Source organism: Conger conger, chromosome 11 (genome assembly GCF_963514075.1).
Source record: "Conger conger chromosome 11, fConCon1.1, whole genome shotgun sequence".
NCBI lineage: Eukaryota > Metazoa > Chordata > Actinopteri > Anguilliformes > Congridae > Conger > Conger conger.
In genome coordinates this window covers 3,581,214-3,599,616 of record NC_083770.1, presented here as the reverse complement: position 1 = coordinate 3,599,616, position 18,403 = coordinate 3,581,214, and the positions used below count along the sequence as shown (strand labels likewise).

The 18,403-nt window shown below is 50.4% G+C and overlaps 1 protein-coding gene and 1 pseudogene across 3 annotated transcripts in view; one reads left to right on the top strand and one right to left on the bottom strand.

The window, feature by feature from the left end:
• Positions 1-18,403, bottom strand: part of LOC133140479 (dual specificity protein phosphatase 4-like) — a 257,554-nt pseudogene that overhangs the window by 214,598 nt on the left and 24,553 nt on the right.
• Positions 1-18,403, top strand: part of tnksb (tankyrase, TRF1-interacting ankyrin-related ADP-ribose polymerase b) — a 106,467-nt gene that overhangs the window by 78,214 nt on the left and 9,850 nt on the right. For 2 of the 3 annotated variants that reach the window (XM_061259960.1, XM_061259957.1), the window contains 12 exons: positions 1,824-2,010; positions 2,391-2,512; positions 5,174-5,265; positions 5,603-5,681; positions 6,565-6,736; positions 7,487-7,566; positions 8,666-8,811; positions 9,814-9,979; positions 12,276-12,495; positions 16,399-16,508; positions 17,099-17,287; positions 17,927-18,164. In XM_061259960.1, coding sequence (XP_061115944.1) covers positions 1,824-2,010; positions 2,391-2,512; positions 5,174-5,265; positions 5,603-5,681; positions 6,565-6,736; positions 7,487-7,566; positions 8,666-8,811; positions 9,814-9,979; positions 12,276-12,495; positions 16,399-16,508; positions 17,099-17,287; positions 17,927-18,164 — 1,801 coding nt within the window. The remainder of the gene's footprint in view (positions 1-1,823; positions 2,011-2,390; positions 2,513-5,173; positions 5,266-5,602; positions 5,682-6,564; positions 6,737-7,486; positions 7,567-8,665; positions 8,812-9,813; positions 9,980-12,275; positions 12,496-16,398; positions 16,509-17,098; positions 17,288-17,926; positions 18,165-18,403) is intronic. The other variant, XM_061259959.1, reaches the window with a different exon arrangement.

Genomic DNA, 18,403 nt, shown 5'->3' with positions numbered 1-18,403 from the left:
CCCTGCTTCGGTGCATGTTGACCTTTCCAGCTGCTGCTGCCTGGCATATGGTTTCAGCAGGGTTCACTTGTGTGAGAAAAGTGTCTTGATTAAACAAGCCCCATTCTAATTGGTCTGAAGAGCAGTGCCTTGATCGTCTGATCCAGAGCAGTGTTTTAATTAGGCCACGGTCTGTTTTTGTGATGTGAATTATTGGTCAGGGCTTAAAGTTCTCAGGCACCATGCCTGCTTTCAGGCACAGAGCAGTTTTAATTTCATATAATACTTAATTCAATGCATTGTATACATTTCCTCCTGGACAACTTTTCAGCCTCAGATATTTATCTTGCTTTAATCCCTGATTGATACTAGCCCCACAGGCTAGTGTAGTAAATTTAGTAGTACTTGCCCAGATACTTTTTTACTAGCCCACAATATGCAATTTAATTTTAAAGCATAAAGAGCCAACCTTAAACATCAAATTCATCTAAATATAAATTAGCATATCAACATCACGATATAGATATATATTTTGTATAATACATTTCCAAGGTTACATGAATTGACATAAACTAATATAGTTGTTAACATGAATGAATGATGTACTAATACATGAATAACGTGTGCGGGGATATATCACAGCATGGACTGATGAAACCGATCCAGTAAAAACACAACAATAGCTATTCTTCAGTTTAACTTTCTCATTTATTTGATCAAACAGAATAAGAGAGTGGAAGGCCTACCAGCTTTCTGATAGTTCTTCAGTTTGCACATACACACAGTATGACTTAAATACAGTTTTCAGCATACTGCCCCAGAAGGGAGGGGGGAACATAAACAAAAATACACGCAGGTGGCTGCTAACTTTTATCAGTATTTGGTCTTTACTGTTAACAGTATTTTGTCTTCACTGTTAGCCCTTGGCCTTCTATGAGAACCGGAGTGTGCTAGCTACCCCCTTCTGGGTGAAGCAGAGACATCTAGGTGAAAGGCTATCTGCCTGCTGGGAGAGAGACAAAGACTCCCTTTTAACACTTAATAAAGAAGTGGTCTAATAGGAATAAGGATTATAATAAAAGGTTATCTTTGATCACGTGATTATCTCTATGTTAACACACATTGTAAATTAAGAATCAATTAGGACAATTATCCTTACAATCAATTAAGAAAATTATCCTTACAAACGCATGAATGAAATTAACCTTTCATTAATGAATGCATTTGACTACCAACTAATTATAGGTATTAGTTACATTAATATTTCTATAGTAGCAAGCCATAGGATAAACGTATCATTAGTAAACCAATACACTGGCTTTTTCATTCCAATGTCACTTGGCAATAAATAATGTAGTTAACATGAATTAATGATGTACAGAAACATAAACAAAGCTGTACAGAATAACTTCTCAGCAGTTACTTAGTTAACAACTACATTAGTTAATGCCAATTCATTACATGACGGTCCCTGCATAGCCTGACCCTCATTCAGCTTTCTTCTGCGGGTCTTTGGTGTAGAACTCTTTGGTAGAGGCAGAACAGTGATTAAATGAGGATGTTGTAAGAGTAGTGCTTTGCTTGGGCCACGGAGTGAACAGTGATTAAATGAGGCTTTTGTAAGAGTAGTGCTTTGCTTGGGCCACAGACTGAACAGTGGTTAAATGAGGCTTTTGTAAGAGTAGTGCTTTGCTTGGGCCACAGACTGAACAGTGGTTAAATGAGGCTGTTGTAAGAGTAGTGCTTTGCTTGGGCCACAGAATGAACAATGGTTAAATGAGGCTGTTGAGACCCGTGATTGAGCGCACGGTCTTCATCCTCCCTCCCTCTGTCGCCCCCTGCAGCACGGGGCCTGCGTTAACGCCATGGACCTGTGGCAGTTCACCCCGCTGCACGAGGCCGCCTCCAAGAACCGCGTGGAGGTGTGCTCCCTGCTGCTCAGCCACGGGGCCGACCCCACCCTCGTCAACTGCCACGGGAAGAGCGCCGTCGACATGGCACCCACGCCTGAGCTGAAGGAGAGGCTCACCTGTGAGTGGCCGACCACAAAAGGCCCGGAACATACCGGAACAAATAAGGAAAATGCTTATACACTCACTCGTAAAGAGACCGTTACCGTTTCGCCCGGAACTCTTGTGACCGCTTAGACCGTTGCGGTCAAAACCTTAGGCTAGTCAATTGTAAAAAGTTTTAGATAAAAAGCGTTAGCTAAATAATATATTATTATTATTACAATGTCATTAAATGTAGATATTATTAATGACAGGTGAGTATTATCAGGTTGCCATTAGGTTTAGGTATGTTTCGTCCAGACCTGGTGCACACATGCTTTGTGTATTGACCTGAACATCCCTGCCAGGAAATGCAGAACTTCCTGACTCGACCTGCCCCTCCCCTCTCTCCACACGCAGATGAGTTCAAAGGTCACACGTTGCTGCAGGCGGCTCGGGAGGCGGACATGGCGAAGGTGAAGAAGACCCTCGCTCTGGAGATCATCAACTTCAAGCACCCTCAGTCCCATGAGACCGCTCTGGTGAGGGTTCTGTGTTCTTCCAGCAATGCCTCGCTGTTACTCTGAACACTGACCAGCTCCGCATTGGGTCCAGAAACAGGTTTTTATAAATTATGTCATTGTTTTGGATTCAAATACGCTTCTGTGCCTGCTGCAATTGAGCCAACCAAGCGGACCAGAAGGTGGGGTTTGCACTTTTTGAGAGTATTTCATAGGTGCCAGTACACCAGACAAGCTCAGTAAAGCATAGAAAAAGTATTTGAATCCAAGAGAATGACATACTTGTCCCAGGTCTGACTCCGGTGTTTATTTTGGGATTATGATGAAAAGTACTCACTGCTGCTATGGCTTAGTTGATGTGCGATCTGCAGGGTCAGAAGACCACACGTTGCTTGGTCGCCGAGCCAAGGGTTGCGCGGGTTTGACCGGAGCCGAGGGTTACGTGGGTTTGACCGGAGCTGTGCGTTACGTGGGTTTGACCGGAGCCGAGGAGCGTTACGTGGGTTTGACCGGAGCTGAGCGTTACGTGGGTTTGACTGGAGCCGAGGGTTACGTGGGTTTGACCGGAGTCGAGGGTTACGTGGGTTTGACCGGAGCCGAGGAGCGTTACGTGGGTTTGACCGGAGCCGAGGAGCGTTACGTGGGTTTGACCGGAGCCAAGCGTTACGTGGGTTTGACCGGAGCCGAGGAGCGTTACGTAGGTTTGACCGGAGCCGAGGGTTACGTGGGTTTGACCGGAGCCGAGGAGCGTTACGTGGGTTTGACCGGAGCCGAGGAGCGTTACGTGGGTTTGACCGGAGCCAAGCGTTACGTGTGTTTGACCGGAGCCAAGCGTTACGTGGGTTTGACCGGAGCCAAGCGTTACATGGGTTTGACCGGAGCCGAGGGTTACGTGGGTTTGACCGGAGCCGAGGAGCGTTACGTGGGTTTGACCGGAGCTGAGCGTTACGTGGGTTTGACTGGAGCCGAGGGTTACGTGGGTTTGACCGGAGTCGAGGGTTACGTGGGTTTGACCGGAGCCGAGGAGCGTTACGTGGGTTTGACCGGAGCCGAGGAGCGTTACGTGGGTTTGACCGGAGCCAAGCGTTACGTGGGTTTGACCGGAGCCGAGGAGCGTTACGTAGGTTTGACCGGAGCCGAGGGTTACGTGGGTTTGACCGGAGCCGAGGAGCGTTACGTGGGTTTGACCGGAGCCGAGGAGCGTTACGTGGGTTTGACCGGAGCCAAGCGTTACGTGTGTTTGACCGGAGCCAAGCGTTACGTGGGTTTGACCGGAGCCAAGCGTTACATGGGTTTGACCGGAGCCGAGGGTTACGTGGGTTTGACCGGAGCCGAGGAGCGTTACGTGGGTTTGACCGGAGCCGAGGGTTACGTGGGTTTGACCGGAGCCGTGCGTTACGTGGGTTTGACCGGAGCCGGGGGTTACGTGGGTTTGACCGGAGCTGTGCGTTACGTGGGTTTGACCGGAGCCGAGCGTTACGTGGGTTTGACCGGAGCCGAGGAGCGTTACGTGGGTTTGACCGGAGCCGAGGGTTACGTGGGTTTGACCGGAGCTGAGCGTTACGTGGGTTTGACCGGAGCCGAGGGTTACGTGGGTTTGACCGGAGCCAAGCGTTACGTGGGTTTGACCGGAGCCGAGCGTTACGTGGGTTTGACCGGAGCTGTGCGTTACGTGGGTTTGACCGGAGCCAAGCGTTACGTGGGTTTGACCGGAGCCGAGGAGCGTTACGTGGGTTTGACCGGAGCCGAGGGTTACGTGGGTTTGACCGGAGCCGAGGGTTACGTGGGTTTGACCGGAGCCAAGCGTTACGTGGGTTTGACCGGAGCCGAGCGTTACGTGGGTTTGACCGGAGCCGAGCGTTACATGGGTTTGACCGGAGCCGAGCGTTACGTGGGTTTGACCGGAGCCGAGGAGCGTTACGTGGGTTTGACCGGAGCCGAGGGTTACGTGGGTTTGACCGGAGCCGAGCGTTACGTGGGTTTGACCGGAGCTGAGCGTTACGTGGGTTTGACCGGAGCTGAGCGTTACGTGGGTTTGACCGGAGCCGAGGGTTACGTGGGTTTGACCGGAGCCGAGCGTTACGTGGGTTTGACCGGAGCCGAGCGTTACGTGGGTTTGACCGGAGCCGAGCGTTACGTGGGTTTGACCGGAGCCGAGGAGCGTTACGTGGGTTTGACCGGAGCCGAGGGTTACGTGGGTTTGACCGGAGCTGAGCGTTACGTGGGTTTGACCGGAGCCGAGGGTTACGTGGGTTTGACCGGAGCTGAGCGTTACGTGGGTTTGACCGGAGCCGAGGGTTACGTGGGTTTGACCGGAGCCGAGGGTTACGTGGGTTTGACCGGAGCCGAGGGTTACGTGGGTTTGACCGGAGCCGAGCGTTACGTGGGTTTGACCGGAGCCGAGCGTTACGTGGGTTTGACCGGAGCCGAGGGTTACGTGGGTTTGACCGGAGCCAAGCGTTACGTGGGTTTGACCGGAGCCGAGCGTTACGTGGGTTTGACCGGAGCCGAGCGTTACGTGGGTTTGACCGGAGCCGAGCGTTACGTGGGTTTGACCGGAGCCGAGGGTTACGTGGGTTTGACCGGAGCTGTGCGTTACGTGGGTTTGACCGGAGCCGAGCGTTACGTGGGTTTGACCGGAGCTGTGCGTTACGTGGGTTTGACCGGGGTTCTCTGTCACAGCACTGCGCCGTGGCGTCCCCGCACCCCAAGCGGAAGCAGGTCGCCGAGCTGCTGCTGCGCAAAGGAGCCAACGTCAACGAGAAGAACAAAGAGTGAGTCACCCCCACGTCTCCCCAAACTCACCCCCACGTCTCCCCAAACTCTCCCCCACGTCTCCCCAAACTCTCCCCCACGTCTCCCCAAACTCTCCCCCACGTCTCCCCAAACTCTCCCCCACGTCTCCCCAAACTCTCCCCCACGTCTCCCCAAAGTCTCCCCCACGTCTCCCCACTCTCTCTCCCCACTCTCTCTCCCCTCTCTCTCTCCCCCTCTCCAGCTTGCTGACCCCCCTGCACGTCTCACTCTCTCTCCCCACTCTCTCTCCCCTCTCTCCAGCTCCCTGACCTCGCTGCACGTCTCACTCTCTCTCCCTCTCTCCTCTCTCTCCAGCTTGCTGACCCCCCTGCACGTGGTGGCGGAGAGAGCCCACAACGACCTCATGGAAGGCCTGCAGAAGCACGGGGCCAAGGTGACGCAACACGACCATGTCATCACTGTGCGACAATCTGAACACGACCATGTCATCACTGTGCGACAATCTGCGTTTGTGTGTGTGCATTTCCTTTGTAAATGCAGGTCTACATTTACTGGTATATTTGAAATATATGTTCGTCGCCAAACCTTAGTTGTCGATTTTCCTGTCCTTAACCCTGCCTCACTGTCATTGTATGAATGAGACGCTTCCAGCTGCAAAGTAAATTTCCCGTGTTGTTGCATTCTAAAACGTGTCTAAAATTCTTAATGCACGCACAAGCTGCAGTGTCTATCATTGGATAGTGGGGCAGCTTAAAATAGGAAGCCACTTGCGTTGGCGGGACTTGCATTGGGCAGGACTTGCGTTGGGCAGGACTTGCGTCGGCCATGTTTCGGGCCTAAGATCCCTCTTCCTCACTCGCTGTGATTCGGGTCGAGGTTTGAGGAGGAAAAGGCTGTAGCTCTCCCCTGACCCCAATAAAGCTCGTCCTCACCTCCCTACACCGGCTTCACGCAAGAGAAGATCCAAGAACCACTTGACCGATAAGGCATATGGCAGTCTCCATACGCAAACCTCACCCCCCTACAAAAAACACACACACTCACACACACATACAGACACGCACACACACACATACAGACACGCACACACACACATACAGACACGCACACACACACATACAGACACGCACACACACACATACACACACACATACACACACACTCACACATACACACACACACACACACACTCACACACACACACACACACACTCACTCCTCCCTGTGTGATACACACACTCACTCACTCCTCCCTGTGTGACACACACACACACACACACACACACACTCACCCTCTCCTCCCCGTGTGGCTGCAGATGAATGCCCTGGACACACTGGGGCAGACGGCCCTACACAGAGCTGCCCTGGCGGGGCACCTCCAGACCTGCAGGCTGCTGCTGAGCTACGGGGCCGACCCCGCCATCGTCTCCCTGCAGGGCTTCACCGCCGCGCAGATGGGCAACGAGGCCGTGCAGCAGATCCTCAACGGTACTGAGTGTGTGTGTGTGTGTGTGTGTGTGTGTGTGTGTGTGTGTGTGTGTGAGTGTGAGTGTGTGTGTGAGTGTGAGTGTGAGTGTGAGTGTGAGTGTGAGTGTGAGTGTGAGTGTGAGTGTGAGTGTGAGTGTGAGTGTGAGTGTGAGTGTGAGTGTGTCTGTGTCTGTGTCTGTGTGTGTGTGTGTGTGTGTGTGTGTGTGTGTGTGTGTGTGTGTGTGTGTGCGTGTGAGAGAATGAGTGAATGAGAAGCATCAATTGTACAGCAATTTGGATAAATGCGCTATATAAATGCCTACCATTTACCATTATGTGTACACATATGTTTTATCAGATGCTTAATGGGATGGCGCTTAATTCTGTTCTGTTGGCAGTTCACTGGAGAACTGTCAGGTTTAGTTTCAGTTCAGCTCCAGTAGTAATTAAACTCCTGCTGCTTTGTTCTGACGGAAAAGAAATGCAGGAAAAAGTATTTCGGTCATGCCAGGTATTTCTGATCAGACCCTTCCAATTGCTGTCGGGTCACCCAATTAAAAACTCAAAGGTGGAGTATTGTTTTGAGTGTTTTTCTACATTTTTGTTTCTCACACTAATGAAAACCCACTAAAGAGTGACTTTGAATGGGTGTTTCAATCTGACCCTCTTTGAGAAAAGCCCAGTATATAATCCGAACATCTGCGAACATTGGTATTCCATTAGTGATTGCGCAGCGGTCAGGTTAGTAATGTTACCTCCTTCTCTGTTCAGAAAACATTCCCGTGCACAACTCTGATGTAGACTACCGGCTCCTGGAAGCAGCCAAAGCCGGAGACCTGGACACTGTGAAGGTAAGCAGTGTGAATCTTTCACTTTTTCCCATTAGTGGGGTTCCCATCCGACTGTTTTTATTTATAATTAGAATTTGCGCATTACCAAACTGCAGTATAAATGTCTGGAGTGAGAAAAAACTGAAAATTATTGCAAAAAGGTTTTTACCCTTGGCCGAAGTGGAAACGTTGGTAAAACGATGGAGAGGTGTGAAAAAGGGTGATGGAGTGATGACTTCACGTGGAACGAAGTCACATGCTTCTGCTCCAGAAAGCCCCAAAATGGGCAGCTGGCCCAGAGACCCTCCCCCCGGATCTCTGTCTGATCTCTAGTCTTCATTGTGTAATCATGTTGTGCCCTCATCAGAACATTCGCAAAACAGTTGCAAACATACTGATTCACATTTTCTTTTTCCAACTTTGGAAATTCGCTTAAAGGTACAATAGGTCATTTCTAATGGTCAAGAGAGGAATTGCGGCAACAAACCACAACACTGTTTGTCCCTCCCCCTTCTCTGTTAATGCGCTGAAGTTGAAACGCCATTGTCTGTGGCAATTAGAACCCATTTTCAACCCAGTCAACATGTCAGTGACCCTTTTTCAGTGATAGGAAGGGATTTACAATGGTCTTGTAACAACATTTTAACACAAAAATCTTACCTAATGTACCATTAAGCTTTGCCGTTGTTAGACTGGGATCCGTGGTCAGGCTCTCACTGGTTACACAAAGGGGATGGACCCTCACTGAAGGCTGGGGCAGAGTAGGGGTAACGGATGAGTCTTCAGAACAGGGCTCTGTAGGATCAGAAAATGGAAAATGAACAAGAAAAGCACCAAATGTGTCATATGGTGGTAAGTCCTGGGTCAAATACCTAATTGTTTTGGATTCAAATACTTTTCTACCCTTTTCTGACCTTATCTGGTGGATTGGAACCTATGAAATACACTCAACAATTGCAAACCCCACCTTCTGGTGCTCGAAGGTGGCTCAGTTGCACCAGGCAGGATCAGCCAAACACAGAAAAGTATTTGAATCCGAAGCGATTGTGTATTTGTCCCAGGTCTGATGGTCGTTGTGATTCAGTGCTTTTGGCTCATCTAACCTCCTTCCGTTCCACAGCAGCTGTGCTCCCCTCAGAATGTGAACTGCCGGGACCTGGAGGGCCGCCACTCCACCCCGCTGCACTTTGCGGCCGGGTACAACCGCGTGGGCGTGGTGGAGTACCTGCTGCACCACGGGGCCGACGTCCACGCCAAAGACAAGGGGTGCGTGCCTGCCCCCTGTGACCTGCGCTACCCTGGGGACCGGTCTGGGGACCGGGCTGAGGACGGCTCGTCCTGCTTCCTGAAGTCCCCGCAAGGGTGCCGTCAATGCACTGGAACTTACGGCTGTGATATGGCTTGGCCTGTCCTTGTCAACACCAAATTTTGCTGAGAACTAAAAAAAAATTTTTCCAGTACATTGATCCCACGAAGCAGGACTACTGCGTTAGCTGGATAACTGCACTGAGTAAAACCCACAGAGCAGGATTACTGAGTTAGCTGGATAACTGCACTGAGTAAAACCCACAGAGCAGGATTACTGAGTTAGCTGGATAACTGCACTGAGTAAAACCCACAGAGCAGGATTACTGAGTTAGCTGGATAACTGCACTGAGTAAAACCCACAGAGCAGGATTACTGAGTTAGCTGGATAACTGCACTGAGTAAAACCCACAGAGCAGGATTACTGAGTTAGCTGGATAACTGCACTGAGTAAAACCCACAGAGCAGTATTACGGAGTTAGCTGGATAACTGTGCTGATTAAAACCCGGAACAGCTCTTTTTTTTCCCACTGCTGTCCATGTTCCAGGTTTACCTCAGTCAGCTCTCCAGCTACAGTGGCTTCAGAAAGTATTCAGACCCCTTCACATTTTCGCACCTTATTTTGTTGTACATTTCATGGATAAAATAGCAATTTTTGCCCGTCAGTCTACACTCAATAACCTGAAAACATGAAAACATGTTTTTAGAAATTTTAGCGCATTTTGACTGGTGGTGCTGTTTGTTAAATTTTTAACAGGGTTCAACGTCCAGTTTTAATAAAATCTAAAAATAGCTGAGCTGGCTATAATAATGCCCTATTTGTATGCGTTTTGTGAGACTGTGGAAAGGGGTACTTTATTCATGCTCTTTATTAATTTCTGGCCCAGAGAGCATTAGCTGTGAGACATGTGGCCCCAGGTGAAACGAGTTTGCTGACTTTGGCCCGTACCCTCTCCCCCCAGGGGCCTGGTCCCGCTGCACAACGCCTGCTCCTACGGGCACTATGAGGTGGCCGAGCTGCTGGTCCGGCACGGGGCCTCCGTCAACGTGGCCGACCTGTGGAAGTTCACCCCCCTGCACGAGGCAGCAGCCAAGGGCAAATACGAGATCTGCAAACTGCTGCTGAAGGTACCTACCCCCAACACCCCTACAGACACACACACACACTGCTGCTGCTGAAGGTACCTGCCCCCAACACCCCTACAGACACACACACACACTGCTGCTGCTGAAGGTACCTGCCCCCAACACCCCTACAGACACACACACACACTGCTGCTGCTGAAGGTACCTACCCCCAACACACCTACAGACACACACACACACTGCTGCTGCTGAAGGTACCTGCCCCCAACACCCCTACAGACACACACACACACTGCTGCTGCTGAAGGTACCTGCCCCCAACACCCCTACAGACACACACACACACTGCTGCTGCTGAAGGTACCTACCCCCAACACACCTACAGACACACACACACACTGCTGCTGCTGAAGGTACCTGCCCCCAACACCCCTACAGACACACACACACACTGCTGCTGCTGAAGGTACCTACCCCCAACACCCCTACAGACACACACACACACTGCTGCTGCTGAAGGTACCTGCCCCCAACACACCTACAGACACACACACACACTGCTGCTGCTGAAGGTACCTGCCCCCAACACACCTACAGACACACACACTGCTGCTGCTGAAGGTACCTACCCCCAACACCCCTACAGACACACACACACTGCTGCTGCTGAAGGTACCTACCCCCAACACACCTACAGACACACACACACACACACTGCTGCTGCTGAAGGTACCTACCCCCAACACCCCTACAGACACACACACACACTGCTGCTGCTGAAGGTACCTGCCCCCAACACACCTACAGACACACACACTGCTGCTGCTGAAGGTACCTACCCCCAACACACCTACAGACACACACACACACTGCTGCTGCTGAAGGTACCTGCCCCCAACACACCTACAGACACACACACTGCTGCTGCTGAAGGTACCTACCCCCAACACCCCTACAGACACACACACACTGCTGCTGCTGAAGGTACCTACCCCCAACACACCTACAGACACACACACACACACTGCTGCTGCTGAAGGTACCTACCCCCAACACACCTACAGACACACACACACACACTGCTGCTGCTGAAGGTACCTACCCCCAACACCCCTACAGACACACACACACACTGCTGCTGCTGAAGGTACCTACCCCCAACACACCTACAGACACACACACACACTGCTGCTGCTGCTGAAGGTACCTACCCCCAACACCCCTACAGACACACACACACACACACACTGCTGCTGCTGAAGGTACCTACCCCCAACACCCCTACAGACACACACACACACTGCTGCTGCTGAAGGTACCTACCCCCAACACACCTACAGACACACACACACACTGCTGCTGCTGAAGGTAGGCCCCCCGGCCTGGCCGAACACAGGGACCCGCCCTGACCGAACGCAGGGACCCGGCCTGACCGAACACAGGGACCCGCCCTGACCGAACGCAGGGACCCGCCCTGACCGAACACAGGGACCCGCCCTGACCGAACACAGGGACCCGCCCTGACCGAACACAGGGACCCGCCCTGACCGAACGCAGGGACCCGCCCTGACCGAACGCAGGGACCCAGCCTGACCGAACACAGGGACCCGCCCTGACCGAACACAGGGACCCGCCCTGACCGAACGCAGGGACCCGCCCTGACCGAACACAGGGACCCGCCCTGACCGAACGCAGGGACCCAGCCTGACCGAACACAGGGACCCGCCCTGACCGAACACAGGGACCCGCCCTGACCGAACGCAGGGACCCGCCCTGACCGAACACAGGGACCCAGCCTGACCGAACACAGGGACCCGCCCTGACCGAACGCAGGGACCCGCCCTGACCGAACGCAGGGACCCGGCCCAGGTGTTGGTTATCCCGATGTCAAAATGCGAGTCGTGGTCTATGCCTGCGAATCGCGTGCTATGGCCAAGCGTCACCTGGTGTTCGCAGAAAAGTTATGGGGTTTATTAAACTCCTGTGTTTGTTCTCACAGAATGCAGTCCAAAAATATTTCGGTCATTTCAGGCATTTCTGATCAGACCCTTTCAATTGCTGTCGAGTCACCCAATTAAAAACTGAGAGGTGCAGTATTGTTTTGAGTGTTTTAAACGTCATTGCATTTTACATTTCTGTTTGTCACACTAATGAGAACACACTAAAGATGTTGAAAAGCGTGGTATGTAATCTGTCCAGGCTGTGACTCCTCTGCTCTCATTTCTCCCGATTCTGCGCCACTCCCTTCCCCGCTGACATGTCTCCTCCCGTGGCCCCGCTGACGCACACATACACACACACACTCTCTCTCACACACTCACACACTCTCCCCCCGCAGCACGGGGCCGACCCCACCAAGAAGAACCGGGACGGGAACACCCCGCTGGACATGGTGAAGGAGGGGGACACGGACATCCAGGACCTGCTGCGGGGCGACGCCGCCCTGCTGGACGCCGCCAAGAAGGGCTGCCTGGCCCGCGTGCAGAAGCTCTGCAGCCCCGAGAACATCAACTGCAGGGACACCCAGGGGCGCAACTCCACCCCCCTGCACCTGGCCGGTACGCCCCGCTGACCGTACCCCCACAAACCTCCACCCCCCTGCACCTGGCCAGTACGCCCCACTGACCGTACTCCCACAAATCTCCACCCCCCTGCACCTGGCCAGTACGCCCCGCTGACCGTACCCCCACAAACCTCCACCCCCCTGCACCTGGCCAGTACGCCCCGGTGACCGTACACCCACAAACCTCCACCCCCCTGCACCTGGCCAGTACGCCCCGCTGACCGTACCCCCACAAACCTCCACCCCCCTGCACCTGGCCGGTACGGCCCCCAAACACCTTCTCATCCGCAGCACATTACTGGCCCTGGGTCAGGAGCCTCACTGTGTCACTCCACAGAGCCGCAGTGTCCACTGACGTCTTTTACATTACATTACATTACATTACACTACTACATTACACTACATTACACTACACTACGCACATACATTACATTACATTACACTACACTACACACGCATTACACTGCACTACACTACACATACATTACATTACATTACACTACACACAACACTACATTACATTACACTACACTACACACATACATTACACTACATTACATTACAATAACTACACTACACTACATACATACATACATTACACTACATTACATTACAATAACTACACTACATTACACTACACACATACATTACACTACATTACATTACATTACAATAACTACGCTACACTCCACTCCACTACATTACACTACATTACATTACACTACATTACACTACATTACACTACAGCAGACATTCTTGTCCAGAGCGACATACGATGAAGTGCCGATCGAACACAGGAACAAGTGCAATGAGGACCCTAGGACCCGGGAGTCCACCCTCCCACTGCATTCTTTGCCTATTCGGCTAATCGTCTCTTAAACTCAGAGTCGGGTAATGAGAGGAAGCAAGAATCTCGCTTAAATATGCACGTCCAAACAGCCCGGGTGTCCGTTCCAGTGCCTGGATTTCAATGTGATCATTTGCAACACAGTAGTTTGATTAGTTCAGACGGGTTCAGTTCGGTTTGGCTCAGCGAGTGTTTGCAGAGAAAATAATTACCCTCTAATGTGGCGCTAACGCAGCACTAATGCCGGTTTGTGTTGATCATTTCCAATTTCTGGTGATGGCTCTGCGGGGAAGATCCCCCAATCTCAGGAGTGCAGGACTGTGTTGGCAGTGTTTATCTGGAAGATTTACGACATGGGAATTAAGAACAGAATGAGGACAAGAGGCCAGACATTCAACACAGCTCAGCTCCCTTTTATGTCCAGTGTCCAGTCCAGTTTGTTGTTTAAAATTCTAAGTCAGTGTTCTCGAACTTAGGGTTTGCTTTCCAAGAGCTCAAACACAGTGAAAGTGAAGCTTTTTTCCTCACTTAAAAGACTTTTGATTTTTGACTGGATACAAATGATTGTAGCTGTGGCTGATGTGCTTAGAAACACCATGGAGCTGAGTCACAACACTGGACAAATTCCCTTTCAAATTGGAGGACAATATCACTAAAAATGAGCATTCTACAAAATAAGGATCTGTTGTCGCTAAAGTAATGGCATCTTAAAATAGTTTTAATGCTTTCAAACGCTATATTCTGTTACTATAGGAATGAATGCAACACCAACAAAAAAAACACCCCAATGGTCTCTGCTTACTCTCCATGCCCTGGCGAGCTGTTATAACTACTACCGTAACCGAGTATTTTCATTAAAAAATTAAAAAATAGTTTTGGGTATCAGTGGGGAGTTCACTTCTGAGGAGTTTGTACCTTTGCCCCCTTGGCAGATGGGCGGTTTCAGGTGGGCAGTGGCAGTGGCAGTGGTAATGTGGAGGATTTCCAGTTTCTACGTGTCAGGGTGACATTCCCAGTATAACACGGCAGCCAGAACGCTGAACCAAGCCGATGTGTCGGGTGTAGCACCTGTTCAAACGGCCTCATGTTTGGCTGGAGAACGAACCTCTACAGAAGGGCAGTGGCATTATTAATCTTGCTGCCAATGCGTCCATATGCCCGGTAAAAACATTTCCAGTAAAGGTCTGTGTATGGAAAAACTTTCTGAATCACCTTGTGGTTGTGTGTCACAAGTGTGGCAGTCTGAAGTGCAGCCTGCTTTTAAGCTGTGACCAGATCACCTCCAAGAAAATGCTTTTCCAGCGGCTGATGATTTTGCGCTCCTGTATTTGTTGGTTTTTAATGCCAGTGTCCTGGCCTTTATTACCGATTGCCTTTGTGGTCTATGCTCTGTAAATGGGCTCTCGAGCTACGCCAGGCTGGAGGGGCTATTTCCAAAGGCATGTCTGTGCAGTGCAGCCCTGGCTGTCCTCTCAGAAAGCCTTCAGAGGATCTTTGTTTAATGATGCCGTCACCCGGCAACAAGCTCGTCAGTGCACTGCAACCTTTCCAGCCTCGACAGATCCTCCCGTTTAAACTAAGCCGGGCCATTTCAAGCTATTAGTTTTGCCAGTTGATATGAAGTCGCTCCCAGGTCCGAGTGTTCCCCCCTAGTACTCACACAAATGATTAAATGTTTTTATTTCCCAAAAAATGCTCTGGACATAAAATCGTTGCACACCCATTTGGCAACTGCCCAAGTGTTGTTTAATTAGTTCCTTCGCTGAGACGCGTAACCAGTGATACACCGCGATAGACATATGTTGTCTTTGTGCAACCATAAATGAATGGTGAAGTTTACTGCCTCTGTTGTGCAGCAACATTATCCAATTAGTATGCTTATACAGAGAGTTATATTGTTTTGGCTGTGGTCCAGCCTATTAGATCATGCTTGTACAGCCCATTACGAGCGTTCTAAAAATAGGTTTTTATTTGGTTAATCGATTAAATTTCGCTTGTTAACCAAAACATGAAGATACTGAAAAGCCCCGTCCCTAGTTGGCACTGAAACGTCAGCTTGTGTTTAAATGGCGCTATGTCTCGCAGCTTTTTTTAAAGAACTTTGAAAATATCCAATCTTTATGCTAATGCATGCAGTGATATCGCTCCTGTTAATTATCCCAGCTCAGTGTTGTATTTCCTTAGGCCCTAGTTGTGCCAGGATGGTATAATCCTTCATTACACAGCCCAGAACCCTCTACTGACTCCATAGTACCACACAAGCGCTTAATTAAATTTACTTAAAATAATTCCATTAAATGTGCCTTTGATGTCTTTGCAGTTTTCATACAAGAGGAAAAGTTTAACGAGTTTTTAAAGTACAATGTTTATTAATAAAATAATCATAATATATTTACAATTACAGGTATACCCAGGAACATGATGAGCTTTCCGTTCCATTTGAAAAATTAATTTGTTCTTGCCTCCGGTGAAAGCAGGTGATTCCTTGTGTTATTAATAAAAATCCAAAGATTTGCATAATTTAAAGCGGAGTATATAACATCCCCCAGTCTAGTCGGGGGAAAGGGAGTTTTGGGTGAATAAATTATTCAATCTTGTTTAAACTTTGCCCTAAATATCCACCTTTCTGTTCTCTCGCACCCCTCCATCCCTCCATCCCTCCATGCTTCCCTGTAACAACTGCCTCAGAGTGCAGAAGAGGGGTTGTGTAGTCTGTGGGTCAGGGGGGTTGTGTAGTCTGTGGGTCAGGGGGGTTGTGTAGAAAACACAAAAACACAAAGTATGTAAAATGTAAATCTGCAGTCCTGCCATGAAATATTTCAGTAACAATGACCAGCGTTCACAATGGCAATTCCATGGCATTCGATTGACCTTGCTGCTCTTTTGACCTTTAAACCTGACGGTCCAGGATGAAATCATTAGTGTTGTGGTACAGATCAAGGACAAGAGCATGTTCCACATTTTCATGCCTCACCTAAGAAAGCCCGGGCCTGCAAACGCAGTGTCATTGTGAGGAACATCACAGTGACGTAAATCATGTTGTTTCTGCAGCTGGCTACAACAACCTGGAGGTGGCAGAGTTCCTCCTGGCACACGGGGCAGACGTGAACGCCCAGGACAAAGGAGGACTCATCCCGCTGCACAATGCAGCCTCCTATGGCGTGAGTGCCCACCGGATCCTCCATCTACTTTCTCCATTTTAACCCGTATAACAGAGGCGCTAAGTTTGGTTTCATAATCTTCATAAACTGCGGTTGTTATGGGTACAGGAATGGATGCTCTTGCTGGACGAGCTTGGCGGTTTAGGAAGTGAAAAACCGTGGCCTTTAGCGTTAATGCACATCAGAGAGGCACTGGAGGTGGGACGTCCAGGGGTCAGAAAGTGTTTCTTCCACCAACTCAGCCGTCTGGTTTCACCTCCTGGCAGTAGAATTGTGCTAATGAGCAAATCCATGTGATTACTGGCAGGGTGATAACAGCCTGGACGGCTGTTTCAGCCACATCCTCATCTCAGACTTCAGCCTCTCTATCTCCCTCTCTCCCTCTCTCATTCTCTCCCCCCGTCTCTCTCGCTCCCCCCTCTCTCCCCCTCTCTCTCTCGCTCTCTCTCTCTCAGTCCCCGGGCTGTGTGCTGCAGCCGTATAGATCTGGGTGGTGGTGTTGGCAGGATGTGTCAGCAGCAGTGATTTTGTTTAGGTGAATGTTTTCTAGATTAATGAATATCGCTGAGCCCTTTTCTCCGGCCCTACAGCACGTGGACATCGCAGCCCTCCTGATAAAGTTCAACACCTGCGTCAACGCCACGGATAAGTGGGCCTTCACCCCGCTGCACGAGGCCGCACAGAAGGGCCGAACACAGCTGTGTGCCCTGCTGCTGGCCCACGGAGCCGACCCCACCATGAAGAACCAGGAGGGCCAGACCCCACTGGACCTGGCCACGGTACCCACACTCATACGCTATACACTCATACACTACACACACCGGACCCCACCATGAAGAACCAGGAGGGCCAGACCCCACTGGACCTGGCCACGGTACCTACACTATACACTATACACACCCATACGCTATACACTCATACACTCATACACTACACACACCGGACCCCACCATGAAGAACCAGGAGGGCCAGACCCCACTGGACCTGGCCACGGTACCTACACTATACACACTATACACTATACACACTCATACGCTACACACACTGCACACTATACACACCCATATGCTATACACACATACACTATGCACACACATACACTACACACTATACACACCCATACGCTATACACTCATACACTCTGCACACACATACACTATACACACCCATATGCTATACACTCATACACTATGCACACACATTCACTATACACACATACAACTATACACAGATACACTATAAACACCCATACACTATACACTCGTACACTATACATGTATAGTATGGGAATGTTCAGTTCAAAGCATCCTGATCACACATTTGTGATTTTGCACCATAAAGGGTCATGATTCTGGGTCATAGCTGCTGAGAGAGGGGGTTGGGGAAGTGTAAAATGCCCTGTTCACGCCCTGTCGCAGGCTGATGACATCAGAGCCCTCCTCATCGACGCCATGCCCCCGGAGGCCCTCCCCAGCTGCCTGAAGCCCCAGGCCACGGTCGTGAGCGCTTCCGTCATCTCCCCCGCCTCCACGCCCGCCTGCCTGTCTGCCGCCAGCAGCATCGACAACCTGGCCGGGCCCCTGGCCGAGATGTCTGTCCCCGGGCCCTCGGGGGCCGCCGACGGGGCCACAGGCTCTGAGAGGAAGGAAGGGGAGAGTGAGTGTCGGAAACGTTTATGTGCCATGAAGGATATAGATTCATTTATTTTTTGTGTAGCGCTTTTCACAGAAGACTGTCCACAAATACACTTCATAGAGTAACACAGGAGAGAATTAAACATATCAGCCTTAAGCCCCCAATAGCATATGAGGTAAACGACTCCCTCAGGGGAGAGAAACCCTCTAACAGTGGCCAGAGTAAACTCCACAATGGGAAGAAATCCTGGGAGAAACCAA